Below are 25,666 nucleotides of genomic sequence, written 5' to 3'. Positions count from 1 at the left end.
TGCCCGTGGGCTGGGGACATAGAGGGTGTGCCCCACTAGATGCCTGTGCCCCACTGAGCCTGAAAACATCCCAGACAGAGGCTCCAGAAAGTGCAGCCAAAGAACAGACACGAGGAGGCCTTGGCAGGAGCTCTGACTGGGAGCCTGAGAGCCAGAATCCAGCTCAAAGATGAGCCCCCCCTGAGTGCCGCTTCTTTGACCTTGCTCAGAAATCCTTAAATTCTCAGTGTAAAAGACCACAGAAGCAGAGGCCAGGTGAAGACTATGGAAAAGCACACTGACTCTGGCTTGCCGGGGGAGGGGCAGGACAGATGCAGTGACAGTGGCTGGGCTCTGGAGTCCAACCTGCTGGGTTTGAACCCTCGTTTTGTCTCAAGCTGCGTGACCGTTAGCAAGTTGTTAACCTCTCTGAGACTCAGCTGCTTTATCTTTAGACTGGGGGTTCTTGTGAGGATTAAATGAGACAATTCACATGAAGTACTGAACAGAGTACCTGTCTTATGGTTAAGTGCTTCCTAACTGTTAGAAATTGTTAGTCAAGCAACTTGATGAAAAAAAAACATATAATGTTTAAATAGATCAAACCAGGTACAAGAGGAAGAAAATCTAAAAAAAGAAAACCAAAACAATACAATGTATCCTCTGAAAAGACTGTACCAACTGAGGATCTAGGTTCAAAGGCCAAGAGTTCTTGTGTTAAAATTAAAAAAAAAAAAGAAAGAAAGAAAAAATAGAAGGAAATTCATATAAGAGTGTGCTTGTGTGTCTGTGTACACGTGTTTGCATTCTCTGGTATGTTAAACATTTTATGGGATGACAAGGGGATTTTCTAGGGTTACTCGGTAAATGCTTTTTTTTTTTTTTGTGGTACGCGGGTCTCTCACTGTTGTGGCCTCTCCCGTTGAGGAGCACAGGCTCCGGATGTGCAGGCTCAGCGGCCATGGCTCACGGGCCCAGCCGCTCTGCGGCATGTGGGATCTTCCCGGACCGGGGCACAAACCCGTGTCCCCTGCATCGGCAGGCGGACTCTCAACCACTGCGCCACCAGGGAAGCCCTCGGTAAATGCTTTTAGCCTGAAGCTAAGTGTAGCAAATCACCAGGCAAGGAGCTCATTAGCCAGACAGGGGAAAGGCAAATGGTCCAGATTTCCAGGGCATGATGCTCCAGTGAGGCGAGGGCCTCGGGAAATGCTCTTGGAAGGAATAAACCACAAATCAGGAAAGCTGCAGGAAAGGCAGGGTTGGGGGGCAGAGCCTGTGAGGGTCCTGGCTGCGGAGAGAGGCTTGATCAGAAGTTAAAAGGAGTAAGCCTTGGATCCGGACAGCAGAGGCCATGGTCCTCAGGAGACCCGAGAGACTGAAGGAAATGGTGCAGCGCTGGGCTGGGGGGCCGGTCCAAGAGGCTGCAGCCGGCCTGGGTGGGCGGGAGGAAACGACACCGAGGCACAGCTGCAAGGACCTGTCTGAGAATCTCAATTCGTGCCCATGAGAGTAACCGGAGGTGAGGCAGGCACCTCCACTCCTACACTTTGTACTTTACTTCTGAGAGCTGGCTAATTACCACCCACCTCCCTTCACCCTGCCTTTGCCTGAGCCTTTGAAGGCTTCTGCCCCCTCAGCACTACAATGCCTCCGTCTACTATAGTGTAATTCTGAGAATACAGGATGGTAGGTGACCTTCAAACCTTTTATGGGCTGAGCATTCGTCCCTCCGACAACATCCTAGACTGACTTACTTAGATTGGAAAGTCCTTCATTTGCCTACTGCTGTTTGCAGACGCTTATAAGGTTCAGTTCTGAGGATCACAGTTCACGGCTCTGATTACATATCTACCCTTAGTGCATCAGGGCCCACACGGCCCTTGGGAGAAGGGAGACCTGGGTGTGAATACTGGCTTTGTACGTACTGGCTCTGTGACGTGGGACCAATTTCTTCCCCTCTCTGCACCTCAGTTTCCTCTTTGTTAAATGGAGATATGCACACTTTGCGCGAGAGATCATGGATATACACAACTCCACGATAGCGGTGACATCCTGGGTGTAAGCAAAGCACCTCACCCGGTATTTGGCACACAGAAGTCACTCAGGAATTGTAACTGCTGGGTATGACTGCTGCCGGTCTGCATACTAATATTCTAGGGACATAATGAGGTTGATGGGATTTATTGCAAACTGGAACGGAAGCCCTCACTGATCCAGGAAGGCTGGACCTGGATGTACGACTTAAAAAGCAAGCCGCTCCTGGAGTCTGCAATTCACCACCCTCTAACTGCAGTGGCCACCTGACAGAGCAAATGAATTGCTGTAAACCGTTAATGAGGGGCAAGATGGTGTTTGGGAGAACTGTAAAATTATTCCCCCATCACCATGCCGTTAGTGAAGCTTTCATCTGCCATCCAACTTCCCCAACAGCTATGGTCTCTCAGTTTCCTAATTGTCTAGAGGTTTTGATTTATCTGGCAGAGGAAGGAGGCCCTGGACCAAAGTTCTGGGAAAGAGGCTTTAATAAACATCCGTAAGACCACACGGGTGAGAGCCTGGCCCAGGGTAAGCAGGAAAGTGTGGCTGGCACTACGGGTTCCCACACAGAGGACAGCACACCTATTGGTGAAGGCAAGTCTTGCCCACTAGCTACGGGACAGGCCCTGGGTACCAAGGCGTGTGTGGAAGGACTCGGGAAATGCTTTCTTCAGTGTTCAGAGGAGTAACAAAGGAGGAGCAATAGGCAGGCCCTGCTTTTCCACATTTGACGTCTCGCTTCTCTGCCTACTCACTGTGGTCTAGTCAACACCTATACTTCACCTCTTGGTCACTGACTCATTCACTTGTATATTATTAGTTCATTCATTCCACAAATATTTAGGAGGTGCCTACTGTGTGATGGTCACTGTTTTAGACACTAATGTCTAGATACACGATGTAGAGATACATAGGGATAAAAGAATCTTCCATCCTCGGGGAGCTTACATTCTAGTGCGGAGAAACAGATATACGAAAGTACATGAAGTACACACGTGTGAAGGTGATAAGAGCTATATAAAAACAATTAAGCAGGGAAGAGCGACAGGACATGATGTAGAGAGGGGCTGTGATTTTAAGTGAGGGGGTCAAGGAAGCCTCACTAAGAAGGTGATACCTGAGCAAGACTTGAAGGGGCTGCAGCCTTCACCTGCTTTCCTGATGTGACCACGCCAAGGTCACACCACCCCCAGCAAGGGAAGTCCCCCGCCTGTAAGAGCGCCTGGCTGCAGCCTCCTTTGCAGTTCAGCTGTGTGCGCTCCAAGCAGGCTATGGCCTCGACCTCACGGGCGGGACCCCGGGCCACGGCGGACACCCAGGAAGGGGACCGCAGCCACAAGGGGCGGGTCGCAGAGGCGGCCGAGCGGGTCCTCACCTCCTCCAGCCGCCGGCGCTGCTCTTTCTGCTCCTCGATGCGCTTCTGGCGCTCCGCCAGCAGCTGCCGCTTGTGCTCCTCGTTCTCCCGCTGCTGCTGCTCCAGCTGCTGCCGCCGCAGGGCCTCAGACCGCTCCTTGTTGGCCAGCTGGAGCCTCAGAAAGTCCCGCCGCAGCGTCGACTCGCCGGGCAGGTTCAGAATGGAGCTGCGCGGCAGGAGAGACAGATCAGGCTCCCGCTCAGGGCGGGGCCCTCGCTACCGGGGGTCCCGGCGGAGGCGAGCCAGGCGGGTACCTCACCCACCTGCGGGGAAAGAGGCCACATGCTCAAGCACGGGCTCTCAGACCCTCCGTTAATTCCACTGCTCACCCCGCAAAAGAAACAGAGTCCACGTAACAGACGCGCGTCCAGCCTCGCCTTCAGTGTGACTACTGCATGCCTATGCCGCTCGATCGCCGCAGAGATGTCACATGCCTGAAGCCATCACCTCTCTCCCGGACCGTCCACACCACTCCCTCGCCCTCTATTTCTAAAGGCTGTAGTGAGTACGCAAGCCCTGAGCCCCAGGCCAGCTTATTTTCACTTTTAAGAAAGGCAAGAGCTAAGCCAGCGAATAAAAATGAATAATCTGGAGCGGTGAGCGAGCTTGCTCTATCTACTTGGATGGGTACATCGTCTTCACCCGCATCACCTCCTTGAACAGCACAAAGCTACAGACTCCTTGGTTCTGCAGCCCAGCAAGGAGGAGGGACATGGTTCCTACTTACTCATACAGACCTAGCCCTTTTAATCTTTCTGGCAGCTTCCCCTTGAACTAAATCCATTAAATAATTACTGAGTACCTACTATGCGGCAGGCACTATAATAGGCTCTAGTGGATACAGCAGTAGCTAAACAAATTCTCCCTCTAGTTATTTTCTTGTGGGGAAGAGAGACAGGCAAATAATTAGGCAGACAAAGTATTACAAATAACATAATTTCAGATATTAATAGGCTCTATAGAAGACAAAAAAGTGTAAGAGTTTAAAACGGACAGTGGCAAGGCACTGGGGCTAGGATGAGGGTTCTGCTTGAGATGGGGTGATCGGGGAAGACCTCTCCCAGAAGCTGATAGTGGAGATAGGCCCCAAATGATGCAGAGTCCGTCACACGAGGAGGTAGGGGAAGAACCTTTCAGGCAGAAGGAAAAGCAAGTTTAGAGGCTTGTCGTGGCAACAGGGGTGGCCTCTTTGAGGGTCTGAAGCCCAGGCAGTCTTCCCAGAGCAGAGCAAATGAGAGGGAGAGGGGTACAAGAGGAAGTCAGAGACAGAGCAGAGGGTAAAAGCATGAGGCTGGGGAAGCCACACGTGGAAAGCTTATTAACAGGAGAGTAACACGATCAGCTTTGTTTAGCAGCTGAATAAATGATGTTCTGCAGTGGGTACAAGGGCAAGCAGGGTCACCAGCTGGGCTGCTACTACAGTGGCTCTGGGATAGAGACTAACCAGGTCAGGGAGGTGGCGATGGAGGAGGCATCTGGGGAGAGAGTCAATGAAACCTGTTGATGGATCTAATGTGTGGAGTGAGGGATGACTTGCAGGTTTTTTCTTGGCGTCTGGGCTGTGGCGGTGACGCAAACCGGGAAGGGGAATGAAAGGGGAGGAGCAGGTTTGGTGGTTGACAAGGGGATCATTCTGTCTTGGAGAGTGGGTAGCGTGCTATGTGAGATACTGCCATAAAATGACATCAAAAGGCGTGGTTCATAGACAGTGCTTGGATTCTACTAATACGCCTCCTTTAAAACCAACAGCCTTTGTGTAGAACCTTAAACAACCCCCCAAAGGAGGGGCTTATCTACTCAGGCCACATGGTCTGTGCAAGGGTGGTGGGGCTTAGGGAACCCAGCTTCCCATGCACATGAGGACGATCCATTAATATTAACTGATGTTGAATCAATGTCAGGTGACCCGAGATGTATTACTGACTGAATCATTAACTCCGTGTGTGAGCCGATTGCTACTGTTGGGCTGTTACCTCATTTCTATAATGAGATAACCACTATCCCTTTCTATTTTACAGGATTTCATGAAAATTAATTAGATGTGTCCAGAAAACAGGACTTGGAACATAATCTTCTATGTGATATAAAGACATGTGACAATTATAGAAATGTGAAGAGATGGCTAGGTCATCCACTCAGTGACTCCAAACATGCGGTTTAGCAAGTGTTAGTTAAGGTGAGGTTCTCAGCTCCGTGGAGAGTGATCAGAAGGGCTGACATGTCTGTCTGGGTGAGCTTTGGAAAAATAGCGTACGACTCTGAAAACAAGGCATTTGGTCCTTTGCTTTACAAGAATGTTCATTTTCCACGTCACTACTTGGCAGTCACCATATTTATGCAGCTAAATGAGGGGAAGAAAACATATTAAGTGTCCAGATAGAAGGAAAGACTTCTCTTTCAGTCTTTGACCTTGAAAATTCCCGTAACAGGTGAAGAGAGAAAAACTGATGGCCCTGTAACCTCAATCCCATCCTCTTCCAGTAGTTTTAGCAATAATCCAGCTTGGCAGGTCTGAAATAGCTCAGAAAAAGGAGTGCACTAGCTTGTTCTAGCAGCAGTGGCTGAACTGGCCCCTGCCCTGGTTCAGAAGCTCTGCCTCAGTCGTACAAGAACTGCTCCTTATTGAGTACTGGGTCCCTTCCTTGGATGGCTAGAGGATGGGGACCCATATACCCCAGTGATCCTTCTGCTTTGTGCATTTCCCCCAGCAATCTCACTTCACATGTACAGTGCATCCGCCCTGGTGTGCATGCCCACGCCCCTTGTTCACCAAACTGCCACGAGCTGAATTCTCTTACAAAAGAGAAATCCTGGCAGTGTGAGCACACTGGCATTAATTACTTATGACCACAGACTAGAAGAAAGTCAGAATCAAAGTCAAGTGAAATTCAACACATAGGGATGATGCTAGTAAAGCAGCACTTGATTCTGGGGGCCAACGTATGACAACAGGAATGGGAGTGGACGTTTCTATTTAGGGTTCACCTCTAGAGTGTAATCTGATTTCCTGGAAACTGTTTCCTCTTGGATTAGGCTGTGTTGAAAACACACGCCATGTGACGAGGACAGTGGCCACCTAAATGTCTCAAAGGTATGAAGTAATGGACTGGATAACTCAAGTCCAAAAATACCACTTTGGTCTCCAGAGAGTTGCAGTTTTAGGCACTTTTAGACCTGTATTACCCAGATAATTGCCTCCTACCCATTCTACATGTTACACAGGTGAGGAAACAAGGAAATAAATCTTAAAAGACAAGATAAAGAATATCCTGATTTCCATGGTCTTGTAAGAGTCTGCCTAGGGAAATTTTCCCAAATTAATGAGTACATTTGTGGGCAATAAATTAAATAAGACCACCCTGCTGGATTCTTAAAAATGAACCTATAAATCAAAAGGACGTGAATTTCACACAACCACAGTGCAAAATGTGAAACTGAGAAGATAGCTCTTGTTCGCCTACCTGGGCTCTCCTGAGTCATTCTCCTCCTCTTCTTCCTCACTCCCGCTGTACTCATACTCCGTCTCATCTAAAGAGAGACCCACAGAATATTAGTGTGCAAAAAGATGCTACAGCTCAGTAAAGCTCATGCCCTCATTTTATGTATAAGTAAACTGAGGCCCAAAGAGTTGTCCTTAATGCTGACCTGGGACAGGCTCCAGGCCTCCTGACTTGTGATCCAACAGTGCCCACCAGCTAGATTTAAGCATGTGGAATTAACATCCAAGACTGCCCCAGCCGACTCTAGATTCTCTCCCTAATGCCTGGCATTCACATAAAAGTGAAGACAAGGAGCTGAAACATAACTTTTCAGTTTGTGTTAACTCCCCTTATAGGACCACCTAACCCAATCTTTTATTGGGCCACTGTTAACTTACTGACAAGGAGTAATCATTTTTTACGTAGGAATTTTATTATGACTTACATAGACTCACAAATTGCCTTTAGATATCTTAATACCAGACAGAAACTTTTGACAACGTGTGCTATTAAAAATATAGTTAAATGTGTTTTGATTGACCCACTGGGGACATTCATTTAATTCCCTAATATATTAAGCAAGTTAACATGCCATAACGAACAAGATCGAGTCTTTGCTTCGGAGGAGATTAGAATCTAATGGTCAAGATAGATAAGTAAATAATCAGAATCTCCATGATTATGAAGAAAGAGAACTAATTTTTATTGGGTATCGCCCATGCTGGTCACTATGCTAGATAATTATGTTCTCTCATGTACTTCTCATAACAATCCTTTAACATAATACCCGTTTTGCAAGCAAAGATTATAAGCAGTTTAGTAATATGACTAATAAATCTGAGATTTGGATTCAGAATTCAATCCAGAATTTTTCCAACTTTATAATTAGCATTCTTTCCAACACATTATATACTAAATAGAATTACATAAAAAAAGCAATGAGATATCAGACAAAAAAGCAGCTAAGTCCATGGGTCATAATGCGGGAAGGGAACAGTGAAGTCTTTGAGGAAGAAATGAGCTGGACCTTGAAAGATCAGTAGCCCTTTTTTAGGCAGATGGCAGCTGAAAGTGCTGGGAAAGGGGCATTCTAAGCAACATAACCACCTGAGTAAGGCTAACAGTATTATAGTGCATGAATGTTCAGGAAATACTGAGTTGTGAGTGGCTGGTGTGAGAAAGCAGATGGAGTGAGAAAGCCCAGCAGGTCTGATATAGCTTAATGATCTTTATATATACCATGCTGAGGACTTTTCCGTAGGCAATGGGGAGACTTTGGAGGAGTTTTTCATTTTAAGCAGGGAGGTTGTCACAGGGCTATCATCCCTTGATAGCTATGTGTTAGTAATTACAACTTTTAAGACATTTGTACACCCCCGAAAAGAAACTGAAATTGCAATTTGGTTATGTTACCACCAGGAGGCAGCAGTCACATGATGAGAACTATGAAATTTGATCATAAACACATTTTGCTTTCCATACTATTTAGCCATTAAAGGGATGATGAAAGGAAGCCATAGCACGATGACTTCAAGAGTATTTTTAAAAACCATGTAAAAATTAGCTTCACATGTTTAGATAAGTATGAAGTTTTCAGGCTACTTTTTAAAAAGTATTATTTTATGAAAATGTAAAGAACCTTCATAAAGTGTTTCAGTATTCCACATTGCAAGTTTAACATTCCAAACTTTCCTTAAATGAATCAACAGAGTTCAAAGTAAAATGCAGAAATTTTATCTAGTAAAGTAAATTATAGCAAGGAAAAGAAGCACACAATTAATCTAATTATTTCTCCTCTCTAGGGTAAAAATTTCATTTGTCAATCTCCTCAACTATAACACTCCACCAGGATCCAGCGTGATTGCTTTTATATTAGTGGCTTAAATTAGCAATGTATCAACATATCTGAAGGAAAAAATAATATCAGGTTAAAAAAATCACAAAGCAATGCACATTAAAAATTTTTGATTCTACCAGAAGCTGGTCTTAGAGCTACTAAGAGAATGAAAAAATATTAGAAGGAGCAAGTTAAGTCATTTAATCAAACCGAGCAACTGGAATGAAGTCTCATTTTGAGCAACACTCCTTCTTGGGGAGCAGACAAAAAAGAAGGTTGCTGGTGGCTCGAAGCCTAAACAGAATGAGGTTCCTTAAATCATCATGCAACTCTCGAGTAAGCCTACTCCCAAGGATCTTACTCTTTACCCTGCAGAGAGGGAACACATTAAAAATAGTCTGTTTTCATGGGGTGGTGAGTTCTAAGTCACATTCTAGAGTTTGTGCCCCCCAAATGTGAAAACAATCCAAGGCACAAGCTTTACCCACTCTTACTCACAGGTCAGAGGCAGAGGTCACATGATCTCAGAAAGTAACCCTGAACGGTACTGAAAAACTGTAGGTCAATAAGAATTGTCTAAATAAGGATAGCTTACATTTATTCAGTACATCTATGTGCCAGGCATCGTGTCAAGCAGTTTACATGTATCATCTCATTTAATCTTTGTAAAAATGCCAGACAATACTAATTATTATTATACCCCCATTCCTATTTTAAAGATGAGAAAACTGGGGTGAAGTTCACATAACCATTAAGGGGTAGAAGTAGAATTTGAACTCAGAATTTGAGTCTGAAAAGAAGAGTCCGAGTACTTAACCTATTCTATACACCTACAGGAAAATAAATTTTCTTTTTAGAAAAGTTGGCCTTTAATGGGCTGCATGTCTGACACACTGCCCTAAACTATTCCCTTTATCTTTATTTTTTAAATTTTTTATTTTTTAAACTTTTAATTTCATATTGGAGTATAGTGGATTAACACTACACTCTTCCCTTTAAAAGTCTGACTTCATGGAGGGGCCCAAGACCACTATTAATAAGTAGCAGTTGAAAAATCAGTTCCGGCACTTTTTGACCCGACTCATCTATTTCTCTCCAGCTTAGTTCCTCCAGCTTGGGCTGCCCTCCCAACTCCTTGGGCCCTGATTGATACGTCATCCGTCTCCAGCCGCTAACGACTAAAGATGAGCCTCCTTTTTGGATTAGCTTCATAACCTCCCGTTCCTGAGTCTAACCTGATCACACATTTTCCTGCGTCCCTGAGGCCGGCTGCAAAGAAGGAACTCTTCCCTTAAAGCTTCACCGAGGATTTCTCCTCCCTTAGCTTCTGCTGAGCTTACCTCTGCCCAGTCCTGACCCCTACAGGGCTCACCACTCCACCCCTAGGACCCTGCTCATACCTTGCCACCTGAAGATATTAACTGCAGAGGCGAAGTTCAAATAAAAGGAGTGCACCCTCTCTTCTGTGCTGCCCACCACCCTCCCCGTTCCGTCTGGATCGTGAAGAAAAGAGGAGAAAGATGGAGAGTACAGAAGTGGAGCCAAGCACATCACCATGTACCTCCCACCCTCGGTCCCTGGCCTCCCCCTCTGCTCTCTACCTGCCCGGCCCCCGCATGCTCAGTGCTCACCTGGCCAGCCCTCTATCGCCCCCTCACTGTCAGCCTGGCCAGCTGCCCCCTCCTCCTCCCACCAGGGAGCTCTCACCTTGTCTGTTCTCTGCATCCCCCCCTTTCCTTCCCATCCTCAACCTCCCCTACCTTCCTACCCAGCTAAGTCATAAAACCTGCCCCAGACCACATGAGTTTTCACCTTGGTCAGGATGCTAGTTAAGGAATTTTGCGTCTCTATTCAAACAACTTTGGCACAGTCCCAGGGCCCCAAGTTTTGACTCATGTCTTTTCCAGTGATGCAGTGAAAAGGTAGTAGAGTCTAACAGCTAGAGTCATAAGAGAAAAGAGTTTTTGAATCTATAAAGAAGAAAATGTGACGTTCCATATAGCAGCTTGGCAACTTCTTTTATATCGCTTTGACTGTAATAAAAGTCATTCTGACTTCCAAATAACTAAATTAGAAATGAGTCTCAGAGCACGAAAACTTAAATGGTGAAGAGTGCCAGTACCGAAAAATGTCAACTAGATGGGTTTATTTTTTTAAGGTTGCTTGTCTTCTGTAGATGTTGAGTCTTCGAAACATGAATATTCATTTGAATTAAGAAAATCACTTGTCGTATTAAACCACTTCATAGTATCACTCAACATGACTTTTTGTTCAGTGCCTGGAAAAGGTAATATTTCCCGAGGTTCTATTCTTTCACGAAAGATTCCATTTCAGCAGCCTCCCCCCCTAGTGTTGCCCGCAGGCTGTGATCTCAGAGGCAGCCCTTCACACTAAAGAACAATGCAGGCCTATTTGAAATCCCCACCGACCTTCCAATACCTCAAGAGCCCATGACTCACTCGGTCTTTTGTTTCCCTCGCTGAAATACAAACGTGTGTCTCACCTTTCTCTCCTCGCTTCTTCTTTGTTCTGTCAATATGGTCCTTGAGCTGAATGCGGACCTGTCTTTCGTTAGGTTGGTCTCGTATAAATGGATGCTTCATCAGTTGTTCTGTTGCTGGTCGCTGGCTGTGATTCTTTACCAAACAGCTCTCAATAAAGGACTGGAATTTTTTTGACCTGCCGAACAGAAGAGATGAACCCATAGATTAAAAGATAATCCAAAGAAAAGCAAACTTTAGGGATCAACTAATCACAAAGTCGGTCTAGCTATTTATTAGGCACAAAGGGGTTCAAAGGCATCACTGCCATCAACACACAACTCAGGCAGTGTATGGTAGTCATAGCACGAAAGCATTTTTGCACAGTTTGTACATACAGAAGACCACAGGCACCAGAGAAGAGAAAGACCCCGATAAGAATCACACCTGGAAGGTCTATTGGAATGAGGGAACCAGAGCTGGGCCTTAAAGAATTAGGAGAAAAATCACTCTTGGGAAAGGATAGTTCAGGGAAGTAGAAAATCAGAGAAAAACTAAGGCTGGGATTGAGCATACTATATGTCAGGGGACACTGAGGTGAGTTCTCTAAATGTGGCAGAAAACGCAAGCTGGGAAAAGTAAAACCAGGGTTGGACAGGTAAGGGGGAGTACATTATGTAGGAATGAGCAGGATTCTTATATGGTAAAATGAACATTAGGCAAATTTTTTAACTGGCAGTTTTGAATCACTTTTGAACTTTGTTTTCCAATGAATAAGAACAGGATGTATGTGTATGTTTGCTATCAATCCACAGACTTGGAAACTTAACTTATAGGGATTAAGTTCATACCCAGAAGCAAATTTATCTCTTTCTAGAAAGGCACCATTTCCTCAGAGATAAACCCTGTTCCAGAGACGCACAGGGGCAGGGGAAAGCTGTGAGAGATACCCGCGAATAGGGCACAAGTCCATAGCGTGGTAGATACTAATGATGACTTGAGCTATGATTCATGAGTTGGGCATGCATGTTCTGTCTGAAAGTTCCAAGAAATTGTCCAGCATCATAAATAATTAAGCTCATGACTCTACAGCATGCCTTTCCGAGGTGCCCCACTGTCAGCAGGGCACATCACCCTTGGAGACCTTGGAGGAACCCTGCTCACCCTCCTCGTGGCCCAACCCTGCTCAGGAATGAATCCATTTTGCGCACTCTGTTGCCCTCCTGTGGAGCACCGGGGAGTTACAGGAGCAGATCCCCGAAGCAAGCTTCCGCAAGCTTCCCCAAACTTCCCAGTGGGCTCTGTATATATATATCCTTCAGGCCTGAAAGGTGTCCTCACCACACAGAACACAATGGTGAGCGTGTTCTTCAAGATTCAAATGGGAGAGGGCACTGCTATACGTACCACTCTCCATTTCTGCCCCGGTCAAAGCAGTTTTTCACCTTACTCCGTGTTTTTAAAGTAGTACTGAACTACTGGTATTTTTTCCTCCTTAAATTTCCAGGCTATGTTCAAGCTTTTAAATTATTTTACATAGAAGTAAAGGTCACCTGAAGGTCAGCTCAGGATGAATCAGGATTGGAAACACTGAGGACTAGACATAGGAACAGTAGGATGGACATTCTAAGCATCTCCCTCTAAGTCCTTCAGCTTGTAGCCCTGCCTCCCTGACACTGGAATTCTCCCCAGAGTTGGGAGCTGCCTGAGTCACCTTCCTATCACGAGCACACTACGTGTTTGACAAACAGATGAATGCGTGGATGGTTATCGGGTGAGAATTCTGGACGAGAGCTGTAACGTGGCTTCAAATGTGTGCTTCTGAGGGATAGAGATGAAGGCTTAGAGAGAAGATATCACTTCATACACTTTCTTTCTATCCATTGGATTAATCTGTGGAAGCACTAATGTGATATCATCTAAGGAGGGACTTTGCAAAAAAAAATAAACAAAAAAACACAAAAAACCATAATGAAATAATGGACTGTCCTAAGGAATAAAATGAAAAGAATAAGGTTAACCTGCATAAAGAAATAGACAAACTCCACACAGTACTCTTCTAGGTAGAAAATCAGCATTAAAAAGGTGAAAACAAAAACAAATGAAGACAGAAAGCTATTAAATATTCACGAGGAATGCAAATGGAAGTTCTTTTTTTCTGCTTGCAACTTGGAAGAAAAAGTTTGTTCTTTATAGAGGGCAACTATTCATTAGGGGATGATAAATAAAAGAAATCATAACCAATTTAAAAAGAGATCCAGACTTAATAGACTGTACATTCCCTTCCCCGATACTGACACCTCACAAAAGGCAGAGACATCTCCGGGATGAGAGAGTGTTCAGGGAGTTTAATGGGAACAGCTATAGCAGAGGTTTTCTTTGTTTTGTTTTGTTTTTTTGCAGTACTTGGGCCTCTCCCTGTTGTGGCCTCTCCCGTTGCGGAGCACAGGCTCCGGACGCGCAGGCTCAGCGGCCATGGCTCACGGGCCCAGCCGCTCCGCGTCATGTGGGATCCTCCCGGACCGGGGCACGAACCCGTGTCCCTGCATCGGCAGGCAGACTCTCAACCACTGCGCCACTAGGAAGCCCTATAGCAGAGTCTTTTTTCCATTATCTCTCCTGGTGAGAAGGAACCTCAAGAAATATTCAAGAGAATATTTTGGGGCCCAAAGGATGGGCCAAGACGTGTACAACTACAAAGCTGGCAGTCCATCCCATGTCATCTGCAAATGGTTCTCAGTGAAGAGGAAATAATGCTACTTAAAACAAATCTTCAAAGAAAGATTCATTGTCTCCATTTAAGTTAGTGTGACCAAAGAATCAATATGCTTAATTGCATGCTTAATTAAAAGTAAAAATACTTCACCTACATTAAGCATCACCTGACTCTTTGCCGAGAGGCCTAACGGGTTTAAAGTACATTTCTATAACTTTATTGTTTCAGTCTTGGCGGCTGGTAATTTAGTTCTGTCACTTTAAGAAAAAAAGCTCAAGATCAGTAATACTAATTTCCCAAGGGTTGGCACCGAGAGATAAATGTTAGGGACTGGTACTTACAGTCTGAGATACTAGTTCTTCTAATACCAGTGTCACTGAACACTTTATCTTCCCAGATTTTTCCTGTTTATGTATTAAACTGTGTTAGAGGAATTAAAAATGCCTGAACGATGATGACATTAATCACTATAATGTTTTAGTGAGCTGGGCTCAAAGTTTTTGGTAATCTCCAGGCTCCCTACGTGCAATTTGATCTTTAAAATTTGCACTTGCCTGGAACTACTCTCTTTCTCTCTTTCAGTTTCCATCATTTACTAACTGTGCGATTTTAGGCAGATCCCTTAACTTTTCTGTGCCTCAGTTTCCCTGGCTGCAAATGGGGATACTGTTAGTACTTATCTCAAAAGACTGTCGTGATGATTAAATGAGTTAGAACCGGGCCTGTTACATCATAAATGCTGTATGTGTGTTTGCTATGATTGTTATTATTATTACTATTACTATGATGACAATGTCCCAGCATCTCTGACCACTACCAGGCTTAAAGAACAGGAGGATCTGCCTTGAGGGCTACGAGCAGAAATTTGAAGGTGATTTTCCCCACTTGGGTTGAACCAAATAGTATAGAGTTCTTTAAGGGAATTATTTTACATACACTAGGATTAGACGCGTTAGCAGGAAAAGCCACCAGGATCATTATTATCTCTAAGGAGACTGCCAAAAAAGGTTAATTTAAAAAAAGTTTGTGTAATAACTTTTGTTTTGATTTCAATAAAGTCCAAAGTCACACTGCTAGTAGTAAATTCAGTCTATATGAAGTATTTTCTGATATTTCCTTTCTATTATCATGATTTTATTTACAGTCCCCTCCCCACCTAAGACCACTGTCATTTCGAAAACAAAAGTGCTTGATAACACAGCAAGAATCAGAACTGGTGTTTCATAAAATAACAGAAATGGTTGTAAGCTCTGGAGTAAAAGCAGAAGGCTGGGGTTCCAGGCTGCCATGAACCGGGGACTCAGGATAAGCCAGTTAACCACACCAGGCCTCCAGTCTCCATCTGGAGCACGAGTGGCTCGGACCGGGAATCTTATACCTCTTTCCAGTGATAAGCAGTTAGGACTTTTCTGATGAGTTCAATCGAGTGCTGCCTGTGTGGAACCTTCACATTTAAAGGGCATGTGAAAAGGACAAGACTGACCATCTTTCACAGGAACAGAGTCATTTCCATCCTTCTCCAGAGACCCCTGGAGGGAAGCTACGGCATGGAGTATATGTGTGAGGGCAGGGGAGCCGGGGTGAGCACGGTGGGAAGAGAAGGGAGAGGAAATCTTTTGAAGGGGATGGTTACCTATGTGGGTTGAATCCAACCACACACAGAGCAGGAGTAGAGACAGGAGGGGAACATGGGAATCCCACCGCACTGGGTCATTTGTTGACGTGGAGATAGATGGTGAGAGCATCCTTCTTCTCCTCTGATTCAACTCAGGTTGTAACCCTCCTGGAGGCCTAATCAAAGGTCTGAGCCACGTGAACACTGACTGGAGCCCTGACCACAGGACTTCCTTAGCCCGAGGCCTCTTCTCACTACGCTGATGGGGAAGGAAGGGCCCGGCTCTTGCTGCAGGGATGCTCTCCTTTCCTCCCATAACAAAAGGGTAACACAGTGTGACTGCCTTTGTTTCCCTAATGTTAAGGCTCAAGGAACAAGTGCTCACACTTAGGGACGAGTACAGCTCCTTCTCTACCACTTTAACCTTGAACTTTAAGAGGTCAAATGGTACAGTAGAAAGAATACGGGTTACAAACTTGGCAAACGGAGACTGTACAGCCTAGTGCAAGGAGGATAACCTACCCAAGCCTCAGACTCTCACCCATAAAATGAGGACTCAGAGCATCTGTCTGGCAGGGCTGTGGTTAAGAAAAAAAAGGGTTATTATGGGACTATACAAAATCATGTGTGTGAAACTTTTGAAAATCGTAAAGCACTACAGAATTTAAAGTCTCCTTCATTCAATAAAAAATATATAAAAAAGATTAAATATATACTTTACATATATAGTTTAAATTTTTATATATATCTTAAATACACATACATACATATAAGTTGCTGAGTCTACAACATACATATGCCTTGTATGTTGTAGACTCAGTCAAGTTCCTTGGAAATGACCCTCAGCTGAATGAATGCTTATAATGAAGAGTTCACTGCCGTCTCTGCCACAATGGCGTCCCCTTTGGTCATATGCTGGAATATACACTAGGAACAGTATACTTCATCCGATAACTCATTTAAGTAGAGAAGAGCTGGATATAAAAGAACATTTCAGAGTTTGGTTTCTTTTGATGGGGGAGGAGGGAAAGAAGGAAAAGGAAAACAGACAGAAATATTTCACTTCCTCTCAAACCCGATTCTATTTTAAATCACTTTGGACCTGGTCGTTCAAGACAAGTACTCTGAGGTGCCTAAGTATTTTCACTTAAACACTGGAATTCTATTGCAGAGAAATTCGAGCCACACCAAGTGTCCTGTGGCCCGAGGCTGCACAGCTATCTTTATAAAGGCTGGGTTCTGAGAGGAAAAGGGTATTTTCCCAGGGCTTTTGTTTTTCCCACTTGCTCTCCAACAGTCAAGTCATTCTCCCATCCCCTGCCTAGCAGTGTGGGGCTCCTGCTTGTAACTGGCTTAGGCTGGCGAGATGAAGGTGGCCCGGTCTCCTTCCTTCCTGGTCTCACTGTCCCTGGACGGATCCAGCTCCCTACAGCATTATCACAATTAGCTCTCATTGCCAAAGGTTTACAGCAGAGAAGTTAGCCTGTATTTCTCCCCAGGTCTGTATTTCTCAGACAAGGTCAGTGCAGGGTTTGCCCTTTTTGGAGCAAGGTCAATGAATGCAGAAACTGTAGTGCCGGGGCCAGTCACTCACTCTTCTGGGGGCCAGACGGGTCACACAAAGGACGGTGCAGACCAGGGGTAAGAAGGAAACAGGACAAGTGGGGTGACCAACAGGTACCAGCTTCTGGGTTGGGAGAGGCAGTGACTGGGGCAGAAGCACAAGCTCTCCCCTTGAAAGGGAGCAGGAACCACTGGGCAGGACAGTGTTGCTGCACCTTTGTCAAAAAAGGTCAGAAATCTCCATGGACTGCTCCACCATCAGATTTTTTAAAGTTGGCAATCAACACAAATACTTCTGGAATGAGGTGTGTGGCCACACCGTGCCAGACAAACAGCAGACGTGTGGACGGTCCTTTTGTCCAGCAGCAGTGAGGGCAGAGGGGGAAGGGAGGGCACAGGGCAGGTGAAGCCCACTGGACTCAGCAGCCCTCCCACCCCACTTCCCGGGAGGCGTGGCATGAAGCACAAGCAGGAAGCTAGTGGAGGGCTGCACAGTGCCACTGACACTCCCAAGGAACAGGACCGAGCCAACTCCTCCCCAGGAGTGTGTTCCAGAGAGAAGGGAGGAAGCAGTGCCTCTGGGCGCCTGCGGATCACGTGCTGCGTGGTGCCCAATGGAAGGCTGTTGCTGGGGAGAGAGTGATTGTCTCACACCACAGTGACCCTCCGGAGAGGGGAGGAGGGATGCTCTGCCTCCTCGTTACCAATAGCAACTCTCACTCTCTTCCTGTGCAGCCCTCGGCAACCAACTCCGAGGCTGTCGTCTCTTCTGGCTGTTTCCTTTCCCTCTCTCTGTGCAGTACGCCTTTCTCTTGTTCAACCAGGGTCGCTATGTCATTCCTGGATGATGGTATTAATTAAGATTGCTCTCGTATAGTGGAGGGTGAAACTGTGGGTGGGTGCGTGAGAAACATGAGGGCCTCGGTCAAGGACCTGATCACGAAGTGGTATGAAAAGGGGCAGAAGAGGGGCTTCCCTGGTGGTGCAGTGGTTAGGAATCCACCTGCCAATGCAGGGGACACGGGTTTGAGCCCTGGTCCGGGAGGATCCCACATGCCGTGGAGCAACTAAGCCCGTGCGCCACAACTACTGAGCCTGTGCTCTAGTGCCCGAGAACCACAACTACTGAGCCCGCATGCTACAACTACTGAAGCCCGCATGCCTACAGCCCGTGCTCCACAACAAGAGAAGCCACCACAATGAGAAGCCCACACACAGCAACGAAGAGTAGCCCCCGCTCGCCACAACTAGAGGAAGCCCACACACAGCAACGAAGATCCAACGCAGCCAAAAATAAAAATAAATAAATTTATTTTAAAAAAAAGAAAAAGAAAAAAGAAAAGGGGCAGAAGAGTCTTGTCCCTTCAGGCTCAAGCTGCCTAGCATATGTCTCTAGAAAAGGGTAGGAGGTCATAAATGGTCCAGGAATTGTGCCCAGGGCAAAGGGAATCAGAACTGAGAATGTACCAAGAAGGATATACCATATCCACAGGGGGAAGGGGAGGAGCAATGAATTTTTTGTCACAGAATGACAAGATACAAAGACCCTGATGTAAGTGCACAAAATAGTCAAAAGTCCAGCTCCTGGCCTAACCTGTAGAACTCTGTTCCCAAACTCTAGTCAATCACACGCTACCAACACAATTTTTACCCTACACTTCACCACCCATACAAGTATTCACTTAGCATTTTTCTTTAAATTAAGTCACTTTTTATGTGAATTAGTTTATTAGATGGAAAGTTATATCACTGCCCCAAGTAAGAAGCCAGTATCACCTGCCATAAAGAGAAAGCAATAGCAAAAATAAAAATTATAGATGCTCATGCACAGAGCAGTAAAATCATCTCGCATGCTACCGAGCGTGTAGACACATTTAGGGAGTTAATGTCTTCAGGAACAGAAGAACGTCAGCCAACCTAATGGGCTGACTCCAAACTATCACCCTTTCTGATGAGATGTTCTGCGCTACCAGGAAAGATATTACTCGGAGTAATACATCAAAGCGCTTCCATGTTATTACTTGGGTTCTGCTACCCATTTTAGCTAATACCTCCTTACCTTGAAGGTGTGAAGATAAGGTCTTACTGTGCAAATAGCAGGTCCTCAATATGTACTTTAAGATGAATAACATCATAATCGCTCACCGAGTCTTAGTACATATCAGTCTAATCTTGTCAGCAGGACCTAAGGATTTGAGCTCATCCAAAAGAGAATCACAGGAAACCCTGCTCTTAGACCTGTAAAACACTGAAGACCAAACTCACCACTTCTTAGACTTCAGCCGAGGCGCTGGGTTCCGGGGGATGAGAAAGAGGGCTCTCATGGGGTGCATGTCACACAGAGCTGCAAGAGACCAAAACAAGGGCCAGCTCGGGTTAGGGGGCCAAACCCAGGCCAAGCCCGTCCTAGCTGTGCTGCTAAATGGCTCCCTGAGTCCAGGCATGACCAGTGAGTGGCGTCAGAGGATCATAAAGCTTCCGTTTGGTGAGCAGCTACATGAGCTGATTAGAGGAGTCTCATATAATCCAGCACGTTTCAATTAGACATTGTTAACACGTCTACTTTTCACTTCATTTTTAAGGGCAACAAGTTAGAGGCTCAACAACCTTTGCTTTACTATAAATAACCATCTAAGACTCCAAGTAAACAACATCAAGATAACAATTACAATGGAGATAGTAAGTCATTTTGAGTTAGTAAAATCCCAAATCATAAAATAAAAGATATTTGATAATCCGCTATCTACGTCTTAGATGCTGGCAATGCAATGTTACCTTCATGGATTTTTGGAGTATAAAGCACTAGACCAGGGCACCTTTCTATCTGTATTTCCAAACACCCTGAGTGGCTTTTCATGATGGGTTTTTTGGGGGTTTTGTTTTGTTCAATGGCCCCAGGAAGACCAGAGGATTAAAGCAAAGGAAGTCTGGCAGAAGAGATAAAAGTATCTCAAATTGTGAAGATGACATTTAGTGAAAACACTCATACATTCTTATCTTAATCAGAATATTTCACTAGTTTACTTTTCATCTGGGAGTATCTTTTCCTTTGTGCCTAGAATAAGAACATATTCTCCCCGAAAGCTAAAGGATTTGGTGGGTGGAAATTTATTTTTAGCCCTCTCTATTACTCATTAAGAATGACGATATGGTTTCAAGACTGCCAGTATTATTTTCCTGATTCATAAATGCCTATCAGCATTGTGGATGAGGGGATTTTGTCAATAAACACTCCAGTCATGCTACAGATGAATTCTACCAACTCTGGAATGAGAAATAAGAAAACTATGATAACGTGACGGTAAAAGGTCCTATGAGCACAATGACCCATCATACAAACAGGGGGCCTGCTTTGGTCCGCGTCCTCTGGAAAGCAGACACCAAGGTGGTATTAAACATGAGAGGAAATTACTGGGGGAAATTCTTGTCTGAACAGAGAAGGAGTGAGGGAAGGCTGGGAGAGTTGTCAGATTGCTACGAAGTATGCTGGGAGGGAGAAAAAGTAGGTGGAGTGTGCTAGGCTGTCCCACACTCTAAGGAAACCAAGGAGGGAAACTAAGGAGTGAAAGCTGCCTTCTAAGGAATCCCTGTCTTCCAGGAAAGGGTCTGCCTTATATCCCTGCCACGCTCGGTCACTGGTGCGGAGTGGCCCTCGGGAGGTGCAGCCCCGGTGTCACGGCAACAGCTGCCCCTGGTCAGTTGCACTTCCTGCGTGGAGTCTCTGAGATGCATGCTCGTGGTGACCACACGGCTGGGGAGATTCTCTGTGGGGTCTGTGCTCAAGATCTCCAGGAATTGGAGAGGTTCTCCAGGTAGGCAGAGCCCTGGCCACTCTGCCTCCAATAAGCAGGGAAATCTAAAACTCTAAACAGCGGTATTTTAATGGGAGTGAGAGAAATGGAGTGCAGGTGTTCACATAACCCATGCACTGAAAATCGGCTGTGAATTTTTGTTACGTTGGCGTTTACAGCCTTTGTGCCTTGGTCGCAGTTTTACCACAGGCGAAGAGTAGCTCAAGAATAAACCACACACCAGATCTGGAAACAGATTAGACTCTCAAAGTTTGCTTCCCTTTGCATTCTTGTTCCCCCTCATAAACACAAGATCCTCACACCCCTCTGAAATGAATGGATTCCTGGTGGATTTAAGATGACTCTGCTTTCTCAATATGCCAGCTTGAGTCCATGCAGGGCTTGGTGTAGCAGAAATAAAGCCACTGCAGCTCCTGGCAAGGAACCGTCAGTACCTGCAGGGCAGACCAGTAACAGATTTCACCCAGAGGAAGGTACTTACGGGGAGCACCTTCTGCCATCTCGATGGCGGTGATTCCCAAAGACCACAAGTCACTCTGAAAAAGAAGGAAGGCACGGACACATGCGTAAATGCAGTCAACAGAGGATAACTTGGTTAAACCTGGTAATTGCTTCAGAACTGCCTGGGGGAAAGCTGTCCAGCTGTCTCTTTACAAACTGATTTTGCCCGCTAAGCTTAAAAGCAGGAACAGCCTCATTCGCTTTCCATCGATAATAACTTTCACGGTGCCTGACACATGGTGAGTTTTTTCAATCCAGGTATGAAAAATGAATATAAGGTTTCAAACATGAATTTAGCACTAACATTTATCTATTGATTGAAACATATGAAATTGCTGCTGTTCCACTGTTTTTAACACCTTCATTGAGGTATAACCGTCATGTAATTAACTGGGCATATTCAAAGTGTACTATTTGAAAGTGTCTGATGTGTGTATACACCTGTGAAACCATCACCACAGTCAAGACAGCAAACACATCTGTCACCCCAAAAGGTCCCACTTGCCCCTTTGCAGTCTCTCCCTCCTGCCCTTCCTGTCCCCAACCCCAGTTCCTGTTCCAAGGCAACCAATGATCTGCTTCCTGTTACTACGGATTGGTTTGCATCTTCTAACGTGTTGTATAAAATGAAATCCTCTGGTTTCTTTCACTTAGCACAATGTATTTAAGGTCCATCCATATTGCCGCGTGTATCAGTCCTTCAGTCCTTCTCACTGCCGAGAAGTGTTCCATCACAATTTGTTTATCCATTCACTTGATGGACATTTGGGTTGCTTCCAGTCAAGCCCATTAAAAATAAATCTGCTACAAATACTCACATACAAGTCTCTGTTCGGATGCATGCTCTTACTTCTTTTGAGTAAAAACCTAGGAGTGGAATGGCTGGATCATAGAGTAAATGCTAGATCATATTGTATTTATAATCAATTGTTTTTAACCTACAGAAACAGCAATTTCATATCATGTAACCAGGCAAGATGTCGACAGGGAAGCTTTTGGATGGTGGTGTTTACTGCTGTATCTCAGTGCTTAGAAGAGAGCCGGCCACAGTAGTAGTAGGTGTTTGATATATTTGTTGAATGAATGAACAATATCTTTTATCTTGTAAGTAGACAAAAATGTAAAATAGAAATCCTATACCCTTATCGTCTTTCTTATTCTCAGACTGACTTTTATGGTCTTATCAGAATTTTCTAGGCTAATGTCTCCACCTCAACCTGTGCAATCTCCATCTCTAGCACTATGCTTCTCCCCTACTCTGTGTCCACGGCTCAGTAGTTTCTAACTAGTGCATAGGAGGGAAACAAATCAAAAGATGGGAAAACCATTAGAAAACACATGTAAAATTCAGTTCAATGGCCCACAGTCCTGAGGAAGACTTTCACCCTCCTTTCATTTTAAATGTATCCTGCATTTTGTACATAATTCCCAACTCTCACCGGCAACCTCACTCAGATTTCAGAGATCAAAATTAAGTTCCCTTGCTATTCCCATCAAACAAATGTAAAGGTCACACAGAAAGGATATATAACTGGAAGAGAACTATGAAATCCACCCTGAGCCATTCCCTAGGACCAAACTTCTCAATATCCAGTGGGTGATACCCAGCCTTGTTCAGTATTTGGACTGTGGCCCATACAACCTAGAGGGGGCTTTCTATGGGGTCTAGACTCTTGCCTAAAGTGTGATCTACCTTAGAGCAGGCGGCTGGGGCACACGCTAACCCCACACTAGGACCAAGGGGGGATTCTTTAATTCACAAGCCATCAACCTGTCCACATAAATATTACAGTTCACAGAGGTTCTCAGTCCAAATGGGGATAACAACGCACCTGTGCAAAACCACTGTCCACAGATTCTAAGTAACTTCTCTGCATAGAACGCAACTCAAGGAGTCAACTGTTGTCCTTTCTCTTTCTTCCATTTTAAATGTATTCAAAGTTGTCACTGAACACACACACACACACACACACACACACACACACACACACACACACACACACACACACAGAGTCAGCACAGCCCAGCAAATGGCTGAGTCTTCCCGCAGGCTGCTGGCCTTTCTCACTGCGGTTCCTTCTGCAGCTAATGGGGAAAGCCCAGGCCGCCCATCACAGGCTGGCTCAGAAGCAGTCACCGGTAAAGGTGACCACACAGCTCTCTTGTACCTGGAACGTTATGGTTGACTGACACAGACAATCATTGGGGAACATGATGAAAACCCTGAGTCACTAGTGTGCAGGAAGCATTCAACAAGAAATGCAGCAAGAACAGTCTGGAACTGGTGGGTTGGGCTGTTTTGATAAGACTCCAGGCCTTCGTAGTTCTCGCACCACCTTCCCAACATCTCGAGGAACCGAGTGTTTCTGCAGTGTGAACCGAGGTACAAATTATGAAGGTGGTGGCCAGGCTCTATGCACCTACTTGCCACAGCAAAGTCAAATTTAAATGGCCTTTAAGTCTAGGAAGCTTGAGCTGGTTTGAAAGCCAACACAGCTGAAAGGAAATGATGGAACTGGGATGAGAAAGGCTCCAGGCCAGTCCTCAGACAGGGGAAGGAAATGCTCAGGAAACTCGGGCAAACTCCTGGTACTTGCTCTGCCTGCGGGACCAAAGCCCAATTATGAACTGGCTGACTGCCTCCCCTCCATAAAGTCTTTGCTCAAATGCTGTGTTCTCAGTGAGGACCACCGAACCTCTCTCCCAGCACTGCCAGATCCCTTCCCCTTTCCCACTTTTGTTCCCCAGAGAACGGGTCATCTTCTGAAAACTGTGTAACTGACTTGTCACTAATTTATTACGTTTTTTGTTCATTGTTTGTGTCTCTGTCCCCAACACACACACACACTAGAACATGAAGTCCACAAGGGCAGGGATCTTTGCTTTGTTGACTGGTCCACAGTACCAGAACAGTGCCTGGCACAGAGTAGGCACTTAATAAATACTTGTTGAAATAATGAACACATGAAAGATGCATGAGAGAAAGGAGCAAAACCTAAGTGTCTTAAGGCTGATAGACCTTTTGTAGATCATCTAGTCCAACCTTCCATTTCCCAGATGAGAAAAAAATGACTTACCCAAGATCACTGAGCAAGTCAGCACCAAGTTTTAATCAGAGCTTGGTCTCCTGCCTCCCAGGCTAGTTCTTTTTTTAACTATCATCACACTGTAAGGACCTGAGAATTCACTTAAAAAAACCTTTTGGGGCCCATAAAATAATTGCTTCAGATTCCTACTTTGTCTACAGGTAACTGAAGGTGTGGCCACTCAAATGAAGGTGCTGAGATTCCATGAGGCACACCCCAAACCAGTGCTCAGCTTCTCCTAGAGGGAGCATGAATAGGCTTTCAAGTCAGACAGACCTGGATTCAAGTCCAGGTTCCCAACTGAACCGCATCCAGAAGACTGCTCAGAGCTTAGCTTTCAACTGTGGCACGTATGCATGTAGGTATGCCGCCTAGCACAAAACCTGGCATAGAGTGGGCTCAAGAATATTAATCATTTTCTTCTCCTCTACTGTGAGGTGAGACTGCCTTTGCCTGCCCAGTTTAGTCTTCTTCGATTTCCCTCTACTTGGTTGTGGCCAGTACTGTTTGTTGGCTAACCCAACAGGCATTTCAGCCCTCATTGCCCTTGTTGCCTCCATTTCAGAGTATAGGAAAGCTAAACTTGTTTATCCAGATTTCCCTGCAGCTAAGGATGGCAGTTAAGGATGTGACCTCATGAGACTCAGGCAAACATCTTCTAGGAGCTTCTAGGAGCTTCTGTAAGAGCTTTTGCTTTTCCTGAAATAAGTGACAAATATAGCTGGTGTCTTGACACCTCTTCCCTACTTCTTAGTGCCTTGAATAAAAACATGCTACAGCAGCCATCTTGCAACCATGAGGCAATAAGTCAACAAATTAATGATGACAGGGCAGAAAGGTAGGAGCCTGGGTTTTGAAGACATCAGCGAGCCACCACACCAACCCTGGACTGCCTGCCTCCAGAATTCCGGTGACATAAGAAACATAAGTACAGCTAAAAGCATTTCTTAGTGGTAATATGTATAGAGCAATAATTTGAGAAAGCGTATTTCAACAGTAAGGAAAAAGAGAGGTCCCAGTCGTTAGGTGGTCCTGGATTTATCCCACAGGAAGAGGGAAGGGTTAGTGAAGAGAGATGTTTCCTTTATTCAGTACACAGCATCTCAGATCCTCTGTTAGGCTGCTTTCCCCAAACCTCCCAAAC

General features: G+C 45.3%; 1 protein-coding gene across 4 annotated transcripts in view; it reads right to left on the bottom strand.

The window, feature by feature from the left end:
* TNIK (TRAF2 and NCK interacting kinase) overlaps nucleotides 1-25,666 on the bottom strand; it is a 413,295-nt gene that overhangs the window by 93,894 nt on the left and 293,735 nt on the right. For all 4 annotated transcript variants that reach the window (XM_060298419.1, XM_060298420.1, XM_060298421.1 and 1 more), the window contains exons 8-12: nucleotides 21,417-21,471; nucleotides 19,389-19,467; nucleotides 11,253-11,428; nucleotides 6,895-6,961; nucleotides 3,395-3,599 (exon numbers count right to left, since the gene is read on the bottom strand). In XM_060298419.1, coding sequence (XP_060154402.1) covers nucleotides 3,395-3,599; nucleotides 6,895-6,961; nucleotides 11,253-11,428; nucleotides 19,389-19,467; nucleotides 21,417-21,471 — 582 coding nt within the window. The remainder of the gene's footprint in view (nucleotides 1-3,394; nucleotides 3,600-6,894; nucleotides 6,962-11,252; nucleotides 11,429-19,388; nucleotides 19,468-21,416; nucleotides 21,472-25,666) is intronic.

The sequence above is a fragment of the Globicephala melas genome, chromosome 4 (genome assembly GCF_963455315.2).
Source record: "Globicephala melas chromosome 4, mGloMel1.2, whole genome shotgun sequence".
Lineage (NCBI taxonomy): Eukaryota > Metazoa > Chordata > Mammalia > Artiodactyla > Delphinidae > Globicephala > Globicephala melas.
Note: the sequence above shows the minus strand (reverse complement) of the source record. Positions and strands in the feature narration are given on the sequence as shown.